This window comes from Antrostomus carolinensis, unplaced genomic scaffold (assembly GCF_000700745.2).
Source record: "Antrostomus carolinensis isolate BGI_N321 unplaced genomic scaffold, ASM70074v2 scaffold1812, whole genome shotgun sequence".
In the NCBI taxonomy this organism is placed as follows: domain Eukaryota; kingdom Metazoa; phylum Chordata; class Aves; order Caprimulgiformes; family Caprimulgidae; genus Antrostomus; species Antrostomus carolinensis.
In genome coordinates, this window is record NW_010298727.1 from 35059 (window position 1) to 53145 (window position 18087).

General features: G+C 37.1%; 1 protein-coding gene across 1 annotated transcript in view; it reads left to right on the plus strand.

Moving 5' to 3' along the window:
• EML4 (EMAP like 4) overlaps positions 1–18087 on the plus strand; it is a gene marked incomplete at its 5' end in the record, with an annotated part of 75666 nt that overhangs the window by 14642 nt on the left and 42937 nt on the right. Inside the window, 4 exons of the mRNA XM_029083630.1 lie at positions 5339–5512; positions 7638–7766; positions 10895–10920; positions 11371–11403. Coding sequence (XP_028939463.1) covers positions 5339–5512; positions 7638–7766; positions 10895–10920; positions 11371–11403 — 362 coding nt within the window. The remainder of the gene's footprint in view (positions 1–5338; positions 5513–7637; positions 7767–10894; positions 10921–11370; positions 11404–18087) is intronic.

An 18087-nucleotide genomic window follows, 5' to 3' on the forward strand; every position in this document is an offset into this window, starting at 1 on the left:
TTTGTATAACTACTTTCTTCTGTGAGTCTGTTAGATAGTGATTGCATGGCTGCTTTAATCAGTGGGTTTTGCACCAGAACAGGCTGCCAGATGTAGCCACAGGCCAGAGGATACTCTAATGTATAACTGTGTTAAATTATGTGAACAAATTCTTGGCCAGTAGAGTTCTCTGGTAACTCCAGTGGCTGGTTCATCCAGTGGATGTAAATACTGTGCTATACAACAAGACAGGGAAGTGATATACTTAAGAGAATAAAAATGCTGCTTGCAAATATAAACTGTATAAGAGCAAACCAGAAAAAACTTCAGTGCCCTTTGGAATTTAGAAGGCAAGAGTAATGCCCTGCTCTTTGCTCTTCTCCCTTGTGTAGCATTGCGTATTTTTCTTTTTATTGAATCCTTATGTTTACTTTTCAACAATAAATCAGAAAGTGATCACTGTATGTCTCAATCTGCTGTTGTGACAGGCACTGGGACAAAAGACATTCCTGCAGGAAGGTATTTCTTAGTTAGCACTTTTCCATTAATCTTACCCCTGTGGCTCTTGGCACTTTGATGAGAGCCAGTCCGGTTCCCGTGTCGTTAAGCTTGCATTTGCGCTGAATCACCTTCTTGATTCATTGGCTGCTCAACACTTGACTACAGACGAGCAGAGTAGAGTGGCTGGCATCCCTTTCATCTTAGTTAAGGTCTTTAAAAGGAGACCTGGATAGGCCAAAAGAGGAAAACCTTAATATGTGGAGGAAAGCTCTCCCTGGGCCCCCAATAACTGTCCAGGGGAGGTTTTGGTGCTTCCAGTGCAACTGAAGATGTGTGACTCCTCCTTCAAGGCTTGTTTTAGGAAAGTCTAAGTCCTCTCTTTAGTTAAGTTTACTTTCACTCTCCTGTCTTTATATATTATTCCATTAAATTTGTTTGGTATTTGGAAGAAAATAGACTTTTGTAAAATTACCAGCTCAAGAAAACTGAAAGAAAATGTCTAATCTCAGGCTTTGTGGATGTATTTTTTTAACAGCAGCAAAACTGTTCAGTACCAGACAGCGTTCCTGGTAGAAACATAAGTGAATGTCAATAGTAGTCCCATTTCTTTAACAAAGTTAGGGTAAACATGTCTGTTTCTAACACTCTTGTCACAGTGAAAAGGAGGGAGGCCAAAGGAGCATATCAGCTGCTCCTGGGATACTTCACCCCAATTTGTCCAGGCTTTTCTTCAGGCTGGAGTTTGAATTGGTGCAGCAGGTGGACATGGTCATCTGTTGATGTAGAATTGCACTTCAGTTACCAAACAGACCCCATAGCTTGCCCATAGCTTTTCAAGTTCTAAATATGTGTAGCTGTACATCTAGTCACCAATAACAGAAGGCCTACTTGTGTCCAGACTGTTGTTGTTGTTAAGTTTAGTGTCTGTGTTTCATGCAGTCTTAATACTGTACATTTCTGGGGCTCTAGCATCTGTAGACCTGCCATCTCTCATAATTTCTTTTATGAATTTTATGGACTGTTTAATCCTTGTTCTACCAACCTGAACACTGAGATCAAAGAGGTGATTGGATGGCTCAGTAGCTGCACAGCAGCAGCACATCTCATTTCAACAAAGGTATGCTAAAATACAAGCTGTCGCTAAAACCAGAGCCCAGGAATGTACCACGAACAACGCGTAGATGATGTCCCATTGACAAAGATTAAGTCATCTACATGATAGGAAAATTTCAGGAGTATAATCTGGAATGGACTTGTAATAGAGGTGTCGGAACATTTTAGAACAAAAAACATACTGCATACCTTCTTTATCACCAGTGTTGGAAACAGGTTTGTACTTCATACAGCAGATGACTGTCACAGAGACGTGTTTGATTGTTTTCCTTAGGACTAAACATTCTTCTGAAAACAGCTTCTGGTAAGAATGTTTCAGAATGACCACCCTCCAAAGTTGCTGCCAGTGTGTTGTGATCCAAAGGATTAAGCATTGTGTTAAGTGAAATGAGAGAATCTGCAGAATTAGGACATATAGTAATAGCTCTCAACTACTCAGATACAGACTGAAAAAATGTCTCACTGAATTGGGATTTGGAAAGAATTTTTGGATGCATTAAATGACTGCTTCCCAAAACAGCTAGTCTTTAAAAACCCACAAGAAAGGAGCTAGTTTTGATTTGGTTTCACTTGTTGCAGAAGATCTAGTGGAAGAGGTATTAGTGGGAGAGCCACTTTGTAATAGCCAGTCATAATACAGGTAAGCTGAAGATTTTAGCAGAAGAGAGCAAATAAATTCAGCACAAAGATATTCCATACAAAGACTGTCACATATCTGCGTAATTTACTTCCAAATTAAAGTGTCAGTCAAAAAAAGAAGCCCACTTGGTGGTAGATAAAAGCATTGTGTTGAAGCCCCAGGTATATTTTTTGCTGCAACCCAAAGAGAAACCAGAGTGTTCTGGTGTTTCTTGTGGCTTAACAGAGAAGTTAAGGAGTGAACCTAAGGGCAAAGGTGTGAAATGGATAGTCCACAGCTGATGAGCTCAGTGAAGACGTTGAAGAGAATCCCACACTGAACCCGTGGTTTCTAGGAAATTGATCAGATGAATGAGCTAAATGAGTTTGGGTAACAACACAAAATATGAGACTGAATTAGTAAATTAGATGATATGCTACTATCAGCAGGTGGCATTCAACTGAGCCTGCTGAAAGAACACAGAGGTGAATTGCAGGATTGCTGATGTCATTGTAAATGGGACATTAGAAAAAGTATGGTGAAAGGAACTGCAGGTAATGACTTCGCTGATGAACTCTTATGCCACTCTCAGAAAGAGAACATGGTGCCAGGTGAGCCATTGTTCTGACCAAGTAGGACCGTTCTTTGTAGACTTGCAAGCTGGAGTTATGGAAATCATTACGTTTGTGTGTTCTCACTCCTCCTGCTTCCCTCATCTCTTTTACTATTATTAAACTGTATTTTGAAATCCTCAAGTACAAGGAAGGGGAAGATTGGAAGCATGTCTTCCTGAAAGATGATTTCTTTAAGGGGGAAAAAAAAAAAAAAAGAAAAAAAAAAAAGCAAGCCTTGTCCTAGTAGGTGGACTTTGTGAGAAACTGTGCATTTATGGGAGAATGAATGCAGAGGTCTATGAGTGAGTGTACCTGTCAGACTAGGAATAGAGAGAATCTTGTTTACTTCAGTGACAAGAGATTCCAGTAATTTATTTCTCTGTACTGCATTTCTTGCCACAGACTGTTAAAAGATTAAGATTGCATAGTGTGCTTGTGCATCCAGCAACACAAGCTAAGTCTTCTGATTAAAAAAAATAGTATTTTTTAATGCTTCTAGTTAATTAAGAACTTTTGGCTATAAATTACTAACCAAAACCCAAGCTTTGTTCTCTATGATCACATATATGCTCTCAAGAAATGTTAAAGCTCTGTCTGTTTTCATTTCATCTATTTTTCTGAAAAGAAAATGTAACTTTGATGGATAATATTGACATTTTTAACTAATTAATATGGTTTGTTTACAGAAGAAATCCCGAGTGATCCTTATAAATGTGTTTCAGGCTTTATATATTTTTTTTTTTTTCATGCTTTGACCTGTTCCTCAACACTTATTTGGAAGCATTTAGAAAAGTTGAACTCATATAAGCATTGAGGGCTTTGTCTCAATGGTAGATGATGTACTTTAATTGAAATAACAAATGAAACAAAAAGAGGGTCCTATAAATGTTGTATTAAAACTGGGGGCTCATTTTTATTCACTTATTTTGAATATTGTCATACTGTTTTTCATTGTTTTGTGGGGAAAGATAAATAGAAACATAAATAATTGAGATTATAGAAGGTTTTGGGATGGGGGATGGGAAATGGTGTGAGGTAATAGAAATCTAGATTCTCCACTTCAGAAAAATATTATTTATTTTGTACTTTGCAGGTTACTCTGAACCTAAGGGAAAATATTTTTTTTTCTCCTTTTTAGCTCGTGTTTCTATCTTACTTTGTTTATTCACTGAGAAATTTATTTTGGAAGATTTTTTAAAAATAGAATCATAGAATCTTGGTTGGAAATTTTGGTTGGAAAAGACCTTTGAGATCATCGAGTCCAACCAGTAACCTAACACTGCCAAGGCCACCACTAAACCATGTCCCTTAGCACCACATCTACATGTCTTCTAAATACCTCTAGGGATGATGACTCCACCACTTCCTGGGCAGCCTGTTCTAATACTTGACAACCCTTTTGGTGAAGAAATTTTTTCCTAATACCCAGTCTAAACCTCCCCTGGTGCAACTTGAGGCTGTTTCCTCTTGTTCTATCGCTTGTTACCTGGGAAAAGAGAACCAAGATCTTTAAAAAAAAAAAAACCCCAAACCCCCCAAAAACCCTGTACTACGGAATACTCTTCTCTTTAAGGTCCTGCTATTGTTTGTGTGATTCAGTATATTGCAAAGCATGCTATTTTATAGAAGAGCCTTTTAATTAATCTTTCTGCTTACTTAGTGGACCTTTGTTTAGGTTCTTAATGAATTGAAGGTTCTTAATTGCATGTATTTAAAGCTCTTTCAAATGTTAACCTAATAAATACAGCACTATGAAAATAAAGATGTATTCTTAGCTGTCATTTACTGAAGGCGTTGAAGAAGTGTCAAGACAATCTGATGTTAGTCAACTACAGATCAAAATAGCAGTGAGTTTTCAGGGATGATTTCCTTTGAACTCTGCCAGGGAGAGCCCAGGAGACCATCAACAGGATTTCACTCTTTCGGTGACAGCACAAAGATAAGTGGTACCATGCTTGTCCAGAAATGCAGAGAGAAGGGTATAGCTTCATAACAGGCTTGAGGTAATCGGACATAGTACAAGGCACACTCCTGCCTTTCGCTTTCACTGAGCCTTGGCTGGTGGCACGGTAAGGTAGTCAGTGGGCTGAACCAGAGGATGATTTTTTTCTGAGGGATGACAGAGTTGCGGTGCATCGTCTTGTGTCAGCTTTGAATGCTGTAGAAGCACCTGCGAATGAAGGACGTACATCAAAGTTGTATTCATTTTAAAATCAAGAAGAGTAAACTTGGCACAACTATGCAGTAAAAATAAGTAAATAAACTACCATGCCTCTTTCAGCCTTTTTTTTTTTTTTTTTTTTTCTCCAGAGCTTGTGAATAAATCTTGTTTTAGCAAAATACTAAAGAGGATGACTAAATAATCAAAGTGTTCCTTCGGTGGTTATATGTAATAAGTTGTGACATGCTTCTCCCATCTTTTCACAGAGGGCATTTTCTCCCACCTTTTTAATTTATTTGCTTTTTTTCTTTCTTTTTTTCCCCCCTCTCTATGTTATACTTTATTTTACAGCGGTACAGAAAAAAAGAAGGAAAAACCTCCAGGACAAAAAGAAAAAAAAGAGGAATCTCATTCTAATGATCAAAGTCCACAAACTCAAGCATCACCTTCTCCCCAGCCCTCCTCACAGACTCTCCAAACACACAGGCAAACTCAAGAAAACAAGAGTTCTGCTCCAGCTAAAAGGTTTTCACAGTACAGAATTAGAAAATTATTGTGATGATATTGAGTTCATAGTTGACAACAAGTCATGTGAAATAGTTCCAGTCTTATGATCAACTTTTTTTTTTTTTTTTTTGCTAGAGAAGGGCATTCAACATGCATTGCAACAGAGCAAAGGTCTAAAAATGCAATTTTTCTTTGAGTAATTTTTTAAAATTACAAAGGAGTTGTTGGTTTTGTTTTTTTTTTTTCCCCTCTGTAATTGAAATCCTAATATGGTAAAGTTACATTACCTTTAATCAGTCATTATTCTAAATATATGACGACTCTGACTTGATTGTCCTCAAAATACACTTCATAGATTTTGTCTGGCATAACTGAATTGTGGAGTGGTTTTTTGCACATGGCCATTTACTACATTGCATAATAGCATTTATTAAATACTGGTATCATTGCAGCTCTTCCTTTGGGAGTTTTTCTTCTCAAATTATCATATAAAGTGGCTGCAGTTTCCATTTTCTTCCTCTCCACACTCAATTCCAGCTAAGTTGCAGGATGGTTCACGTCACTCTTACCCTGATTCTTTACATGAGTGAAGTTCTGCTTTACACCCAAACCAAAGAACTGCTTGACTTGAATGGACATAGTTTATTTAGGATTGCCTCTGTGTTCCTGCTCATTTTTGTGGGAATTGGGCACAGAAAAAAGGGTACTTTTTTTTTTTTTTAATGGCTTTTTAAAGTCAAGGAAATAGATTTTAAGATTTGGGTGGTTATTTCTGCGTTTCAAAACTGTGCAGATCACTTTGGTGGGTTTTTTTTTCTTTTTTTTTTTAATTCATTGTTATCTTATTATTCTGCAAGGTATGAAATGTTCTTTTACTTTTTGGCATTTAGGAAACTGAAAAAACCTCTTAAATAAATGAAATTCATTCCTCTGAAATTTACTGTAGTTCACAAGATTATGTTGTCTTGCATTGCTCGAATTCACAGCTCTAATAAATACTTAAACTTTCACTTGACTGATGCATGTTGTAACACTCCATAAAGGCTATGTCTCTATGTCTTGCACAAACTCTTTAAGTTGTCTGAAGCTGAACTTGCGACCTGTTATTCTCCTGCCTGGTATCTCGTTGTAAAGGTGTTTGTCTGAAGTCTTGCTTACTAATCTTTTGCAATATGAGGGGGGAAAAAAAAGCTTTTTCTAGTCTCTTAATGGTTTAACTGGATTTGATTAACTTGTTTGTCGCAGGACCTTTCAGCTTCTTGAGGTGCTGTGGAAGGAGCTTGCCATTTCTAAGACTGCAATTCAGGACTTACTCCTGCAAAAAGCATTTCTGACGGGATGAAGTATAATACTGTTGGCAGGACAGACTCTAAATCAACTAGTTGAAGAATAATTTGAGCTAGATCACTTTTGAACATGTTTTCCATGATTAAGATGTGCGTGAAACTAATGAACTAGTAACTGCAAAAATTGCAGGTTCCCATTAGTGTAAATTAGCTACAATAAGATTGCTAAAAAATTACATTAGAATTCATGGATTTAATCATCTGTAGTACTGGACCAAACCTAGCTTGTCTTATTTATGCAAGAAGTTTGCAGGCATTTGTTTCAAAAAAACCTCAAGCCATTAATGTGCTTTAGAATTTGCTATCTGCAAAACAGCCATAGGAAACTGTAATCTGATAAACTGTTCTGCCTCAGAAATCAGTGTGTCAAAGCTGGTGAACAGTTAATGAGGGAAAAAATTTACACTTTTCTTTGTCACCTTTTAAAGTGATTTTTTTTAAATATTAATATTATTCTTTAAGGCTAATATACTGTAGCCTCATTTTTTTTCTACTTATAAAATTAATTAGCAGTATAATAATGAAGTATAGAGTTACTTTATTCAAGTCTTTATGAAAGAGTATTTGGAAATGGAAAGGATTGGATAAAACATTTGGCACCTGTCTTGCTCAATTGTTTTCATTCATCCAGTTAGAACTTTTTGACTAATTGTTTTTTTCCTGTTTCATGCTTCAGCTTGGAGGAAGACCTAGCTCTGCTTTTGTCTCCTGCTGCTTGATCTGTCAGTTGCATACCAGTTCCAGTTATTGTTATCTTATTATCTTGTCATTTTAAAATATATTTTTGTTTCTTCCAGCATAAAGAAATCCTTGACTGCTGAAAAACCTCACAGTGCTTGGGAGAGTTCAGATGACAGTCGTAACAAGCTGCTAAGAGTAGCATCAACATCTAAATTAATATCAAAAGTGGCAAAGAATGCAGACAAGTATGTATCAGTTTGGTACATGAAAGCAAGTGAACTTTACAGTCAAAATATTATGAAATTCCATAATTTTAGTGAACTTATTTGTGCATATGCTAAGACCATTTTCATCTTTCTTTTTACCAGGAATAATTACTTGCATAACTTGGCAAGGTAGTGCTTCAGGTGACTGTGGAATCTTAAAATTGTTATAAAATGTGAATGCAGGATTTGAGTGTAAATGCCTTTTAGTGTTGCCTATTTGTGTTAGGAGAATTATGCATTATAAGTTAAGATTTATGGCTTAATGCCACTATTGTGAAGCTTCCAACCAGTTTTTTCCTAATTAAAACTGATTTGAAAATGCTAGTGTGTTTCCTTGAAGTTAATTTACTGGGTTTGGCATAATATGTATGTTTCTAAAGTAGGCTGTAATAGTCAGAATATACTTTTATGATTTCAGGTAGGTCTCTCAAATTAACTGTTTAACAGGTTCCTAATTGCAGGTTCTGGATAATTGGTAAGGATCTTCTTGTCAGCTTCACCTTCGGTAGGTGATGTGCTGTAGCCCACTGTTCAACTTGTGCTCTTCTTCAGCAGCAGGTTTTCTCCCACTTTGTGGTCTTCAGTGAAGGCCTTCCTGGGGACGAATAGCCCAGAGTAGTTACTTCTCCTGCTCCTGTCAGCACAGGGCCAAGACTTTGCTTTTTGCGGTAACTCCAAATTGTTGACTCCTATTGTAACCCACTTCTTCTCCTCAATATTCTTTGCCAATTTGGCTTCCCACTTTGTGTTTGCACACTTAGGCTCTTTTTTTGACTTTGTTGAAATTTTGCTGAATTTGTTGAAATTTTTGTGTTGACTTTTTGACTGACCTCTCTCCTGTTTGCCAAGATCCCTCCAGCATGCTGGCAGCTTCTCCCAGCTTGATGTCATCTGCAGATTCCATACATCTGGTCATTAATCTTCATTCACATAGCCATTAACTGTTCCAGGGCAGAAGTACCTGAAAAACCCTCCCACTATGACAAATAAAACTCCTCAGACCTTTCAGAATAATTCCCAGTCTTTTTAAGATCGTGTCAGTAGTGCTTTCCTTAGATTGCATATAAGATTATTTGTCAAATGCATGCTTAGTCAAGAGCCATGCAAATACATTCCTTCTTTCCTAGGAATGGGAGGAATAAAAACATCTTAAATTAATCTTGGGTGTGGATATCGGCACATTTACTAAAAGCTTTATGCTTAGCCTGAAGAGTTCTGCAGAGTAGTGAAGTGCTGTGTGTGAGGGGTTATGGGTTACATATTTTGCAAGTATTTATTTTCCTTTTATAATTGGTTTTTACTGTTGGAATTTAAAAGCCCTTTGGCAATTTAGATTATAGCAGGATACTGCTAGATAATATTTTGGAATGAAAAAACCCTCTGTCCTGATTTCTACTTACCAAGCTTCTTTTCTTGGTTTTTGTTACACTACTAAAATATCTTTCACAATGTGGTATATACTTCAAATTTTCTAGTAATGAAAAATAAATTTTACTTTTATTGCCATTTTGCATATTGGTTTAGGCATGGTCAAAATAGAGGTATCTTGTTTCATTTTCCTGTGATTCTGCTTATTTTCTAAAGGACTTTAAATGCTGCCCTTCTGCAGTCTCTAATATAGAAAAAAAACCCCAAGTATCTGAGAAAAGAGCAGTCAAAGAAAGATTAGGATTAGTTATTTTTAGAGAAAATTGTCTTTTCACAGTTTGAAGCTGTTGTATCTTAAAAGTGTTTGGCAAAAAATAAAGTTTCAAACATTATCAATTGTAGACCGTCATCTGATTGAAGACTGGGTATTGTATTGTCTGTGTACCTTGTTCTTATGCTCAGATTTCTAACAAAAGCAGTATTTGCATTCAAGAGCACACATTCATACTCATTTCTCACTCATATCCTGTGTGCCCAGTTTCTAAAAGAATTGGTTGGTATTATGCAAAGGCATATTGTTATACTGCATTTATTGTTCCTAATGAAGAAACATTGGCCTAATCTGCCTGAAGTTACATGAATCTTGTGCAAGGGAATAAAATTCAGCCCCTAATGCGGGCCCCAGGACAGAAATGTTTTACATATGCTTTGCGCTACCAGCCCAGGATATGAACTTTGTTTAGTAAGCTGAGTCTTTAAGCCAGCACCGAGCTGTAAATCAGTCTGATAAAGCCATAAGAAGTAAGAGGGTTCCCACGACCGCCCATCATTCAGTGTTTTTCAGGCAAGACTGGGAATCCAGTTTTAATTTTTCATGTGGCAGTGTGGTGAAGGGTGATTCTACCAATAGCCAGAGATGACTTTCCTCATGCATGTGCTTGACCCTTTGTCACTGTTACAAAAATTTGACCTCCATCCAGCTAAAAATATTGGATGCCACTCATACCTTCTTTTCAAATGAATTCAGTAGGGTTTTTTATGCAATGCATTCTCCTGTCAGGGAGTGTTATTCTGGTAAGAAGTAGCTCTGATGCTGGAAATTAGTACTTCTTCACAAAAAAGGACTGAGTTTTTTTGTCATTAGTTCATTCCTGGTTCTGGTGGAAGGAAACATCTCAATTGCATTCCTTGCAAGATTTTGTGTTGCACATCCTCTAATGCTGCATGGATCCAGTTGAAATGAAACTGCAGCTTGCTTACATTTAATCCATGCGTCCAACAGGGTTAATTCCTAGAAAAATTTGTGTTGTTGTGTGCTGACAGCTTATTTTGACAGGTGTTAAATGCTCTGCGTGCAGGCCTGAGGGTGTTTGGCAGCTTAAAACATTTGGTTATTACAAGTTTGCTCTCTCAAAATGGAATTTTCCATCCACAAAGACTGTGCTCTCCATAATTTATTTTTAAAAGCTTTTTGTGTTTTGTTGTTATCACAGTAATTCTTAGGAACCCTTGCCACAGGGCAAGGGACTTTAAGTTACTCAAAAGATACAGTGAACTGCACAAAATAATATATGGGCAAAAATGCACTACGATGACCAAGATTAATTGTTTAGCATTTTATACTACAGCTACACTGTACACAGGCTCTGATAAATTCAATAATGTGTAAGAACTAGATGCTATTGGCTTGATAAGCATTTCACATATTATTAATGATACTATTTTGAATTTTTCCCCAGGCACAAAGATGTTGTCATCAGCCAAGGTAAATAAAAACATTTATTTTTAAGTACTGGGTGAAGTTGAAAATATTTGCTTTTGACTGAATAGTATTTCCTGTAAATAAATACATTGGGACATATGCTTACGAAACAGGGATATAGAGCTAAAATAGCCTTAATAATTACTTCAAGAATTCATCTGGCCAGATGTTACTCAAGACCTTTATAAGAATCTTTGAAAGTATAGAGAAATGCCTCATCAAATTGGAATCTTTAGGAAAGACAGAGGTTTTTGGTGGGTGGTGGGAGGATTCATTTTACTTTTGTGAAACAAAGTTTTTTGATTATTTTCTATGTATGTATGTGCATAAATAGAGCGAGGTTATGAAAACAAAAATCTAAAGTTTTGACCTATGTGCCAGTCTTCATCCAAGCAAATGTGAGTGAGACTTTAGAAATAGTTTTAAGATATTTTATTTCTGTCCCATAACCAGCAAAAATGTCAACTCGTGAAAAAAACAGCCAAGGTAAGAATTAAGCTATGCCTGTTGGTCGCTTTCTAATTTAGCGCTCTCACAAATCTTTTATTTGGCTTTTCACCATCAAAGAGCATCAGTGCATGATCTCTTAAAAAAATTTGATCATTTAAATAAATATTTAATCTTTCTTATTATAGATATATATATATATATATGCATAAGCTCATTGCAATCTATATGGGGATTATTTTGGAGGTAGTCTGAAATAAATTACTACACACATAATTTCCTCGGAGGAATGTGTGTTCAAATAAGGTTCTAGAAATCCTGCATTGTTGCCTAAGATATCAGAATATTAAGAACTGCCAGCTAAAAGATTTGTTTTATCTCGGCTTTCTGTCTTGCCAACATTACAACGTATACGTGCTGATTAGATAAGAACAGAGACTGAAGGTTTTCATATAGTCTCCTAAAATGAAAAATGAGTCTTTTCTGAAGTGTATGTCTTTGCACCAATGAATCTTGCATTCTGTGGCTACCTGCTGCTGCTGGCTTGTTCAGACAGGAAAAGGAGCCATCTATCTGGACATGGTGGGACATGACAACAAAAGAAATCCACTTCTTGTGTCACGAAACTACTCTGCTTTGATGTCCTGCAGACTGTACTGAAGCATGCATTTTCAACACTAAAGCATGTAACCCAAGTGCATGCTGTACACAACATAGATCTATGTACAGAGGCTCTGTCTCATGCTTTTTTTGTTGCTAATTAACAAACTTGCAGTCTCCAAATTCTGCGCTGTAAGCAAGCTTACATTATACACAGTTTGATTAATTTTGATCTCCTCTGGATTTTCAATGGAAAAGAAAAAAAACACTGAAATTTTTCAGAAGTTAATATATGAATTGTTGTAATGAAAGTAAAATCACCTTGAATCCGATTGCTTTATCTTTTTCCAATTCATAGAGAAATTACAGATCTATAAATATTCTAAGCTGATTCTTACCAAAAGCATCCTCCAAAGACAGGAGGGGTGAAAGAGGGTACATAAGTATCAGGAACAAAGAGTAAATGTTTCTTTATGCCGGGTTGCTAAACACTAGCTGTGCAACGGTACATATGTGCAGCAATGTAAAACGAAAACTAGTCAGCAGTGTCCAGACCAACTGCAATTTAGCTTTACAAGAATTAAACTGTTATATTAAAAATACCCTTTCTATCAAACACAACTTTTCACAAAACCAAGTTGCATACAGCTGAAATACCTCCACTACTAATTCTTTCCTTGCAATTTGCTTCTACAATTCTACGTGTTCTGCCAAGAATTGGATGTCCTTCGGTTCTCTCTGGTAGCTATGACTTATGTGGCCTCGATGTGTATGTACCCTGCTATCTGTTCTGTTATTCTGCAGGTGATGTGAGCTTTCACTGAATGATGAATGGGTGCCTTCCATGTGTGTCATGCCATAGTCTGTTCTGAGCTCAACTAAATGAAAGAGAAATGCGATGCAGATGACAGTGGTCCCATGTATAAGGAAGATGGAGAGAAGTCTTAAGATGCATTTACTAGTATTTTAAACATGTGTAGTAGCAAAACATCATTCTGCCTTTAACATGGATGGAGTTGCAATTAGCAGGATTCAGCCCCCAAATAATTTTTTTTCTTAATATGGACCAATGACTGTATTTTATGAGAACTTCCAGAGTGAGTGTATGTGTGTGTTTGTAAAGCTCAGGTTTGTGTTAGGTTTTGTGTGTTGACTACCACGGAAGTAACCACCTGTTAGTTAACTTTAGTTGTAGAGGGTGTCCCCATCCTTTCCAATATAAGCTTAGCAATACTCAGCCAGTTCTCTGTAGTGCAACATCCTGTTCAGGGCAGGTGACTTTAGCCAGTTTTCTGCTGGATAGTTGCCACATAAATAAACCAATTTCCATTTGGCATCTTGACCCAACTAGTCAGAAAGTTGAAGAGTTGCACAGACAGTTAATATGGTTTCTGGTAGTAAAACCCTTGCAGCTGGACAGGGTTGTCTTGGGCAGGGTAGGATGAAGGGTAGCCTTTGCTGATGCTGTTTGTGCAGGACCTTCAATTTCTGCAACCCAAAGGCCTGAAAAGTTATAGCTGCTTTAATGCTGCTTTGTGGCTTGCCAGCCTTTGCCTCTAGAGGCAAGCAGTCTCTAGCATGGTGTTTAATTAAGTTACAGCAGCTCCCCTGAGCTGCTCATTTCACTAGGCTGTATGTGGAACACTCTGCATGTCCTCAGCACACACCTCCCACGCTAACAATTGTGTCAGCGTGCTTCTTAGAAATTGTGTGAAGGAGATTCTTGGGAAGACTGCTGGTGTGCAAACTGTCAAGATTCAAAGCAAATCTATGTAAAAATACTTCAGTGTCTTTATACACACATAAAATGGAAACACAGAGAAATTTCAAATTATCTTAGCAGAAGATGATTGCGTGGGATAATAGGATGGAAGATGACAATTCCGTGTAGCTTTGAACATCCTGGAATCACTTTCTTTCCTTTTTTTGATGCATCTATTAAAGAAACTGCTTTGAAACATGTTGCTAGATTACAGTACCACAAAATGTAGAGAAATATGTTTTTGCACATTTAGTTCTTGGAATCTGATTTTTCTAGCAGCAGAAGTTACTGCAATAATATCTGTGTCATGACCATCTATGCATGTTCATTGTGATTTCTGTTGATAGTATGTAGTAGATATCAAAGTGAAAGACTCGGGGAGCAAATGAGATCTTAGGTGAGCTTCAGTAGTGAAAGGCATTAGCTTTGTTGTCTGAATTGGCTTTGGTACGGAGTCCCCTGGAGAGCATGCTGCAGATGTTGCATGTAAATGTCAGCAAGACCTGGGCAATTCTCTTCTCCTGCCAGCAGCAGCAGCAGCAGTGTGGGGAGCTGCAGCCTGCAGCTGCCTTGTGGGCAATCACTTGAGTTTTCTCTGTTTAGCACCATGCCAAGGCCATGTGTGGTACCCATGTTCCTCACATACCTTCTATCTCAGTACCGTTTTGTTTCTAGCACCTTTATCTGTCCCACTTGGGTTGAGTTGCATCTACTCCACATTAAGGTTAGTCCTGAGCTTTATGCATCTGGGTATGTGCTGAAGCAGAGGTAATACAGACAAGAACACGTTGGTGATGCCAATCCAATGAGGAAAGTATACACACTTTCATACATTTGCTGAAGAGATTTTTGGGTTTAGGTTTTTCAGCTTATTTTTTAACTTTTTTTTGTTTATCCTTGTAAATCAGGACAACCTTTTTATAATAAAATACAGTACTAAGGAGGTATTACAATTCTGTGAAAATGCAGTAAAGCTGAGTGAAATGAGCAGGTGCTTACTACAGCTTTAAAAGGACACTAGCTGAAGTTATTCTTTTAAATTCTTTACCAGCAGGTGCTTATAATTGCCTATAAAAACTATCTTGCTTTGCACTTCAACGGAGACATTTTTAAAGTATTAATCATAAAGCATTCATGTTTTTATACCCAGAAGTTAAAGACCCAGGCTATTTTAAAATAAAAGGTAATTTTTTTCACTGAGATTCCATATTTCAGATTGGTTTTCAGTGATAGCAGCTCTGTATATGAATCACTTGTTCAGTTATTATAAAGTAATAAGAGACACTTAGACGTTTTTGGATGGCAATAAAAACCATATGTGAAAGAATTAATGAAAAACACTGACTCCGTTCCTAAGTTTGTTTCTTTTCAGATTATGCTTTTATTAGTTTCCAGTACTTTTTCTTCTGTCAGTTTAACTGTGCTATAGTTCTAGCTTCACAGAACAGGGCAATTGTGAAGCACACAATGGAAAAGTTTACCCTGCCGACAGTGTGTCCTGTACACTGAGAGTGCAAAATTCAGTAACTACCCCGGATCACTTTTTTCATCAGACACAGACTTTCTGTCAGATGCTTATTGGAGGTGCTCACATACCTGAGGGCAAAAGGAGACCCAGTCTGTCTTGTTATTATTGGGTTGCTTGCTGTTACTCAGGCACAGTGCATATTATTAAAAACCACAGATATTGTCAGAAAAACAAATTGATATTTGGGAGTTATCATTGATTCTTTAAGAAGGAAGCATTTAGATACAGTCTTATTGAGCTTGTTTGTGTCCAGTACTCCTTTTTGAGTCCTTTTTTTTACTGAAAAGCTGAATTTCAATCTTAAACTTGAATTATTTAAATGCAAATAGTAACTGTTGTTAATGCCTAGATTCTTAATGTCACCTGGTACATGCAAAACCAGGGTTTTAACTATGATTTACTTAGCAAGTTATATAAAATTAATAACCAAAGATATTAAGAAATCACAAGGAAAAGGTGTAAAATCATTCCAAACCAAGGCAAATCTCTCATCTGCTTTTTTCAACTGTTTGCTTTGCATTGCACCAGCGCTCCATAGTGACAGTGCATGTCTGCTTGTCAGGTTCAGAAAGCATTGACATGTAGCCCAGGGTGAGAGATGGCAGACCTGCAGCCGCATTTTAATTCCACTGTAACTCAAAAATCTAGTGGTCTGGGCATGGTGGCTGAATTTGGTTGTATTAGTTTGTGTGCTGTTATAGCACTGGTTTAAATTAGAAACAGGCTTCTAAGCCTTTGTCCCTCAGGTTAGTGGTCCTACAGAGTTCTTGGACACAGGCCTGAAAGCAGAAAGCTTGTGGGAAATAAGCTATTTGTAGTATTAAAAAGCATAACTTCTCTGGTCAAGCAACTAGAAGGTGAAGACAGATTAATAAATGTGCTCTGGATGTGGTAGTTTATTGTGTATTATTAGAGAGTTCTGCTTGGCCAAGCTAGTTGGAGTCTCTTGGGGTTTTTCGTTTGCTTGTAATTCACTTTAAGGGTAAGATTCAGATGCTAAACACAAGTAGAACTGAGCTGAGGGTTTTGATGCATCAGTTCATGTTACTCTTTCCAACTAGATGGGGTGGGACCTATTGAAAAATAGTCACTAAAAATTTGTAAGATAAGGTTATTGTAATGATTCCTTAAGAATTAAACTTAGACTCATGCAGACAAACAGATAGTTATTTATTCACTGTTGTGTAATCCATGTGTGTGTATAAAATATACTGTAAACTCATTAGACTTACCATTATGCATATATACTTGCTAGCTGAAGATCAGTTAATTAGAGTACAGACTTGCGGGGCTACTTCAGGGTCTTTCTAAATAATGAGGAATAGTGTGCTATGAAATTCATTCTTCTAATATTTTGTCCAGTTTTGTTGAAGAAATTGGTAATTAAGGTTGAGGGTTCCTCACATACTTCTAGGAAACTACTGTGTGTTCCTTGGCAATTTCATTTTGAGGCATGTTTTTTGGAAACGAGGAGGATTTTGGTTTTGTTATGTCACTGTCTTCATTTTATAAAGGATCTAATCAGCAGCCTTCATGTCTCCTGAATTGCTCTTCTCCGTAGATACTTCTTAATTAATCTACAAAGAATTATTTGATCTTTTTTTTTCCTCCTCCTTTCAGTTCCTATTTTTTATTATTATTCCCCTAAGAATATGATTCACAGAAAGTAATTGCTTAAGTGTCATAGCATAAGTCTTTCTGTTTTGACTTGAGGGAAGCCCTAATTTCAGCCTTTCAGATGGTTTGTATTGCCATATCTTAGCTCTCTGTTACCACCTGCAAGTGGTTTTCATTGGCCTTAGCCTTCCAGCTTGCTTTCCCTGAACTACAGAGTTTGAAACTTTCTTCCAAGAGCAAATTAATAGGCATTGTTTAAAGTTAAATTTTACTGTGCTGCTTTTGGTTTCTTGTTTGTTTGGGGTTTTTTGTGGTTTTTTTTTCCTTTTTCTTGTATAAGGCCTGATTAAAAGATTATTTATGTTAATGGTAATCTCCTTTGGATACAAGGAGGCTTTGCAGAAAATTTTCAGCTACTGTCTGCTGTTTGTCTACAATTTTATATTTGCCACTAGTTCTAGTCCTGGATTCTTGGTGTTGCACGCTTTACTAACAGTTTCCTTACACACAAGATAAGTACAGCTTGTCAATGAAGAAGATGCACTTGTTTCCTTGCAGATCAGGCAGGCCTCTAGGGTTCCCTCTCAGTAGCAGCACCTTGTTTCACCGACATATTTATTCCTCTCTTCTCTAGCAGGCTATAAACTTTCAAAGAACCTGCAGTAGATACTGTAGTTGCTAACATCTGCCTCCAGCCTGTTGGGACCTATTTGGCTTTGTGTTACTCTAACGAACTTAACACGAGAAAGTAGGAGCACTGATGAAATGTCACTGATGACATGAAGCTGAGAGACCAAACTGATGCAGTGGAAGCTGAGATTTTAATACAGTAAGACCTAGATGTTCCTGAGGCCTGGAGTAGTATAAGACAAAATTAAATATTCAAAGTGCAAGTTCACACATGCAGGAGTTACTAGCAATATTTTAGCTATAAACAAGTTGTCTGCTGGAATTAAATGATGAGGAAAAGGGCTCTAAATTGCTAGTTAATCACACAAAGATTGAACCATTCACTTATTAGGAAAAGAGAAATGCACTCCCAGGATGTGTCAGAAGTAGTTCTAATGGAGATATCCAGCCTTATGGAAAATGTTAAGGCATCAAAACCCTGGTAGGTTCTCCGCTGTAACACTGCATGCAGTTATAGCAACCCACAATCATAAAAGGTAGATTTTGTAGTGGTATGAACTCAGACTGAAACCTTAGGACACAGAAA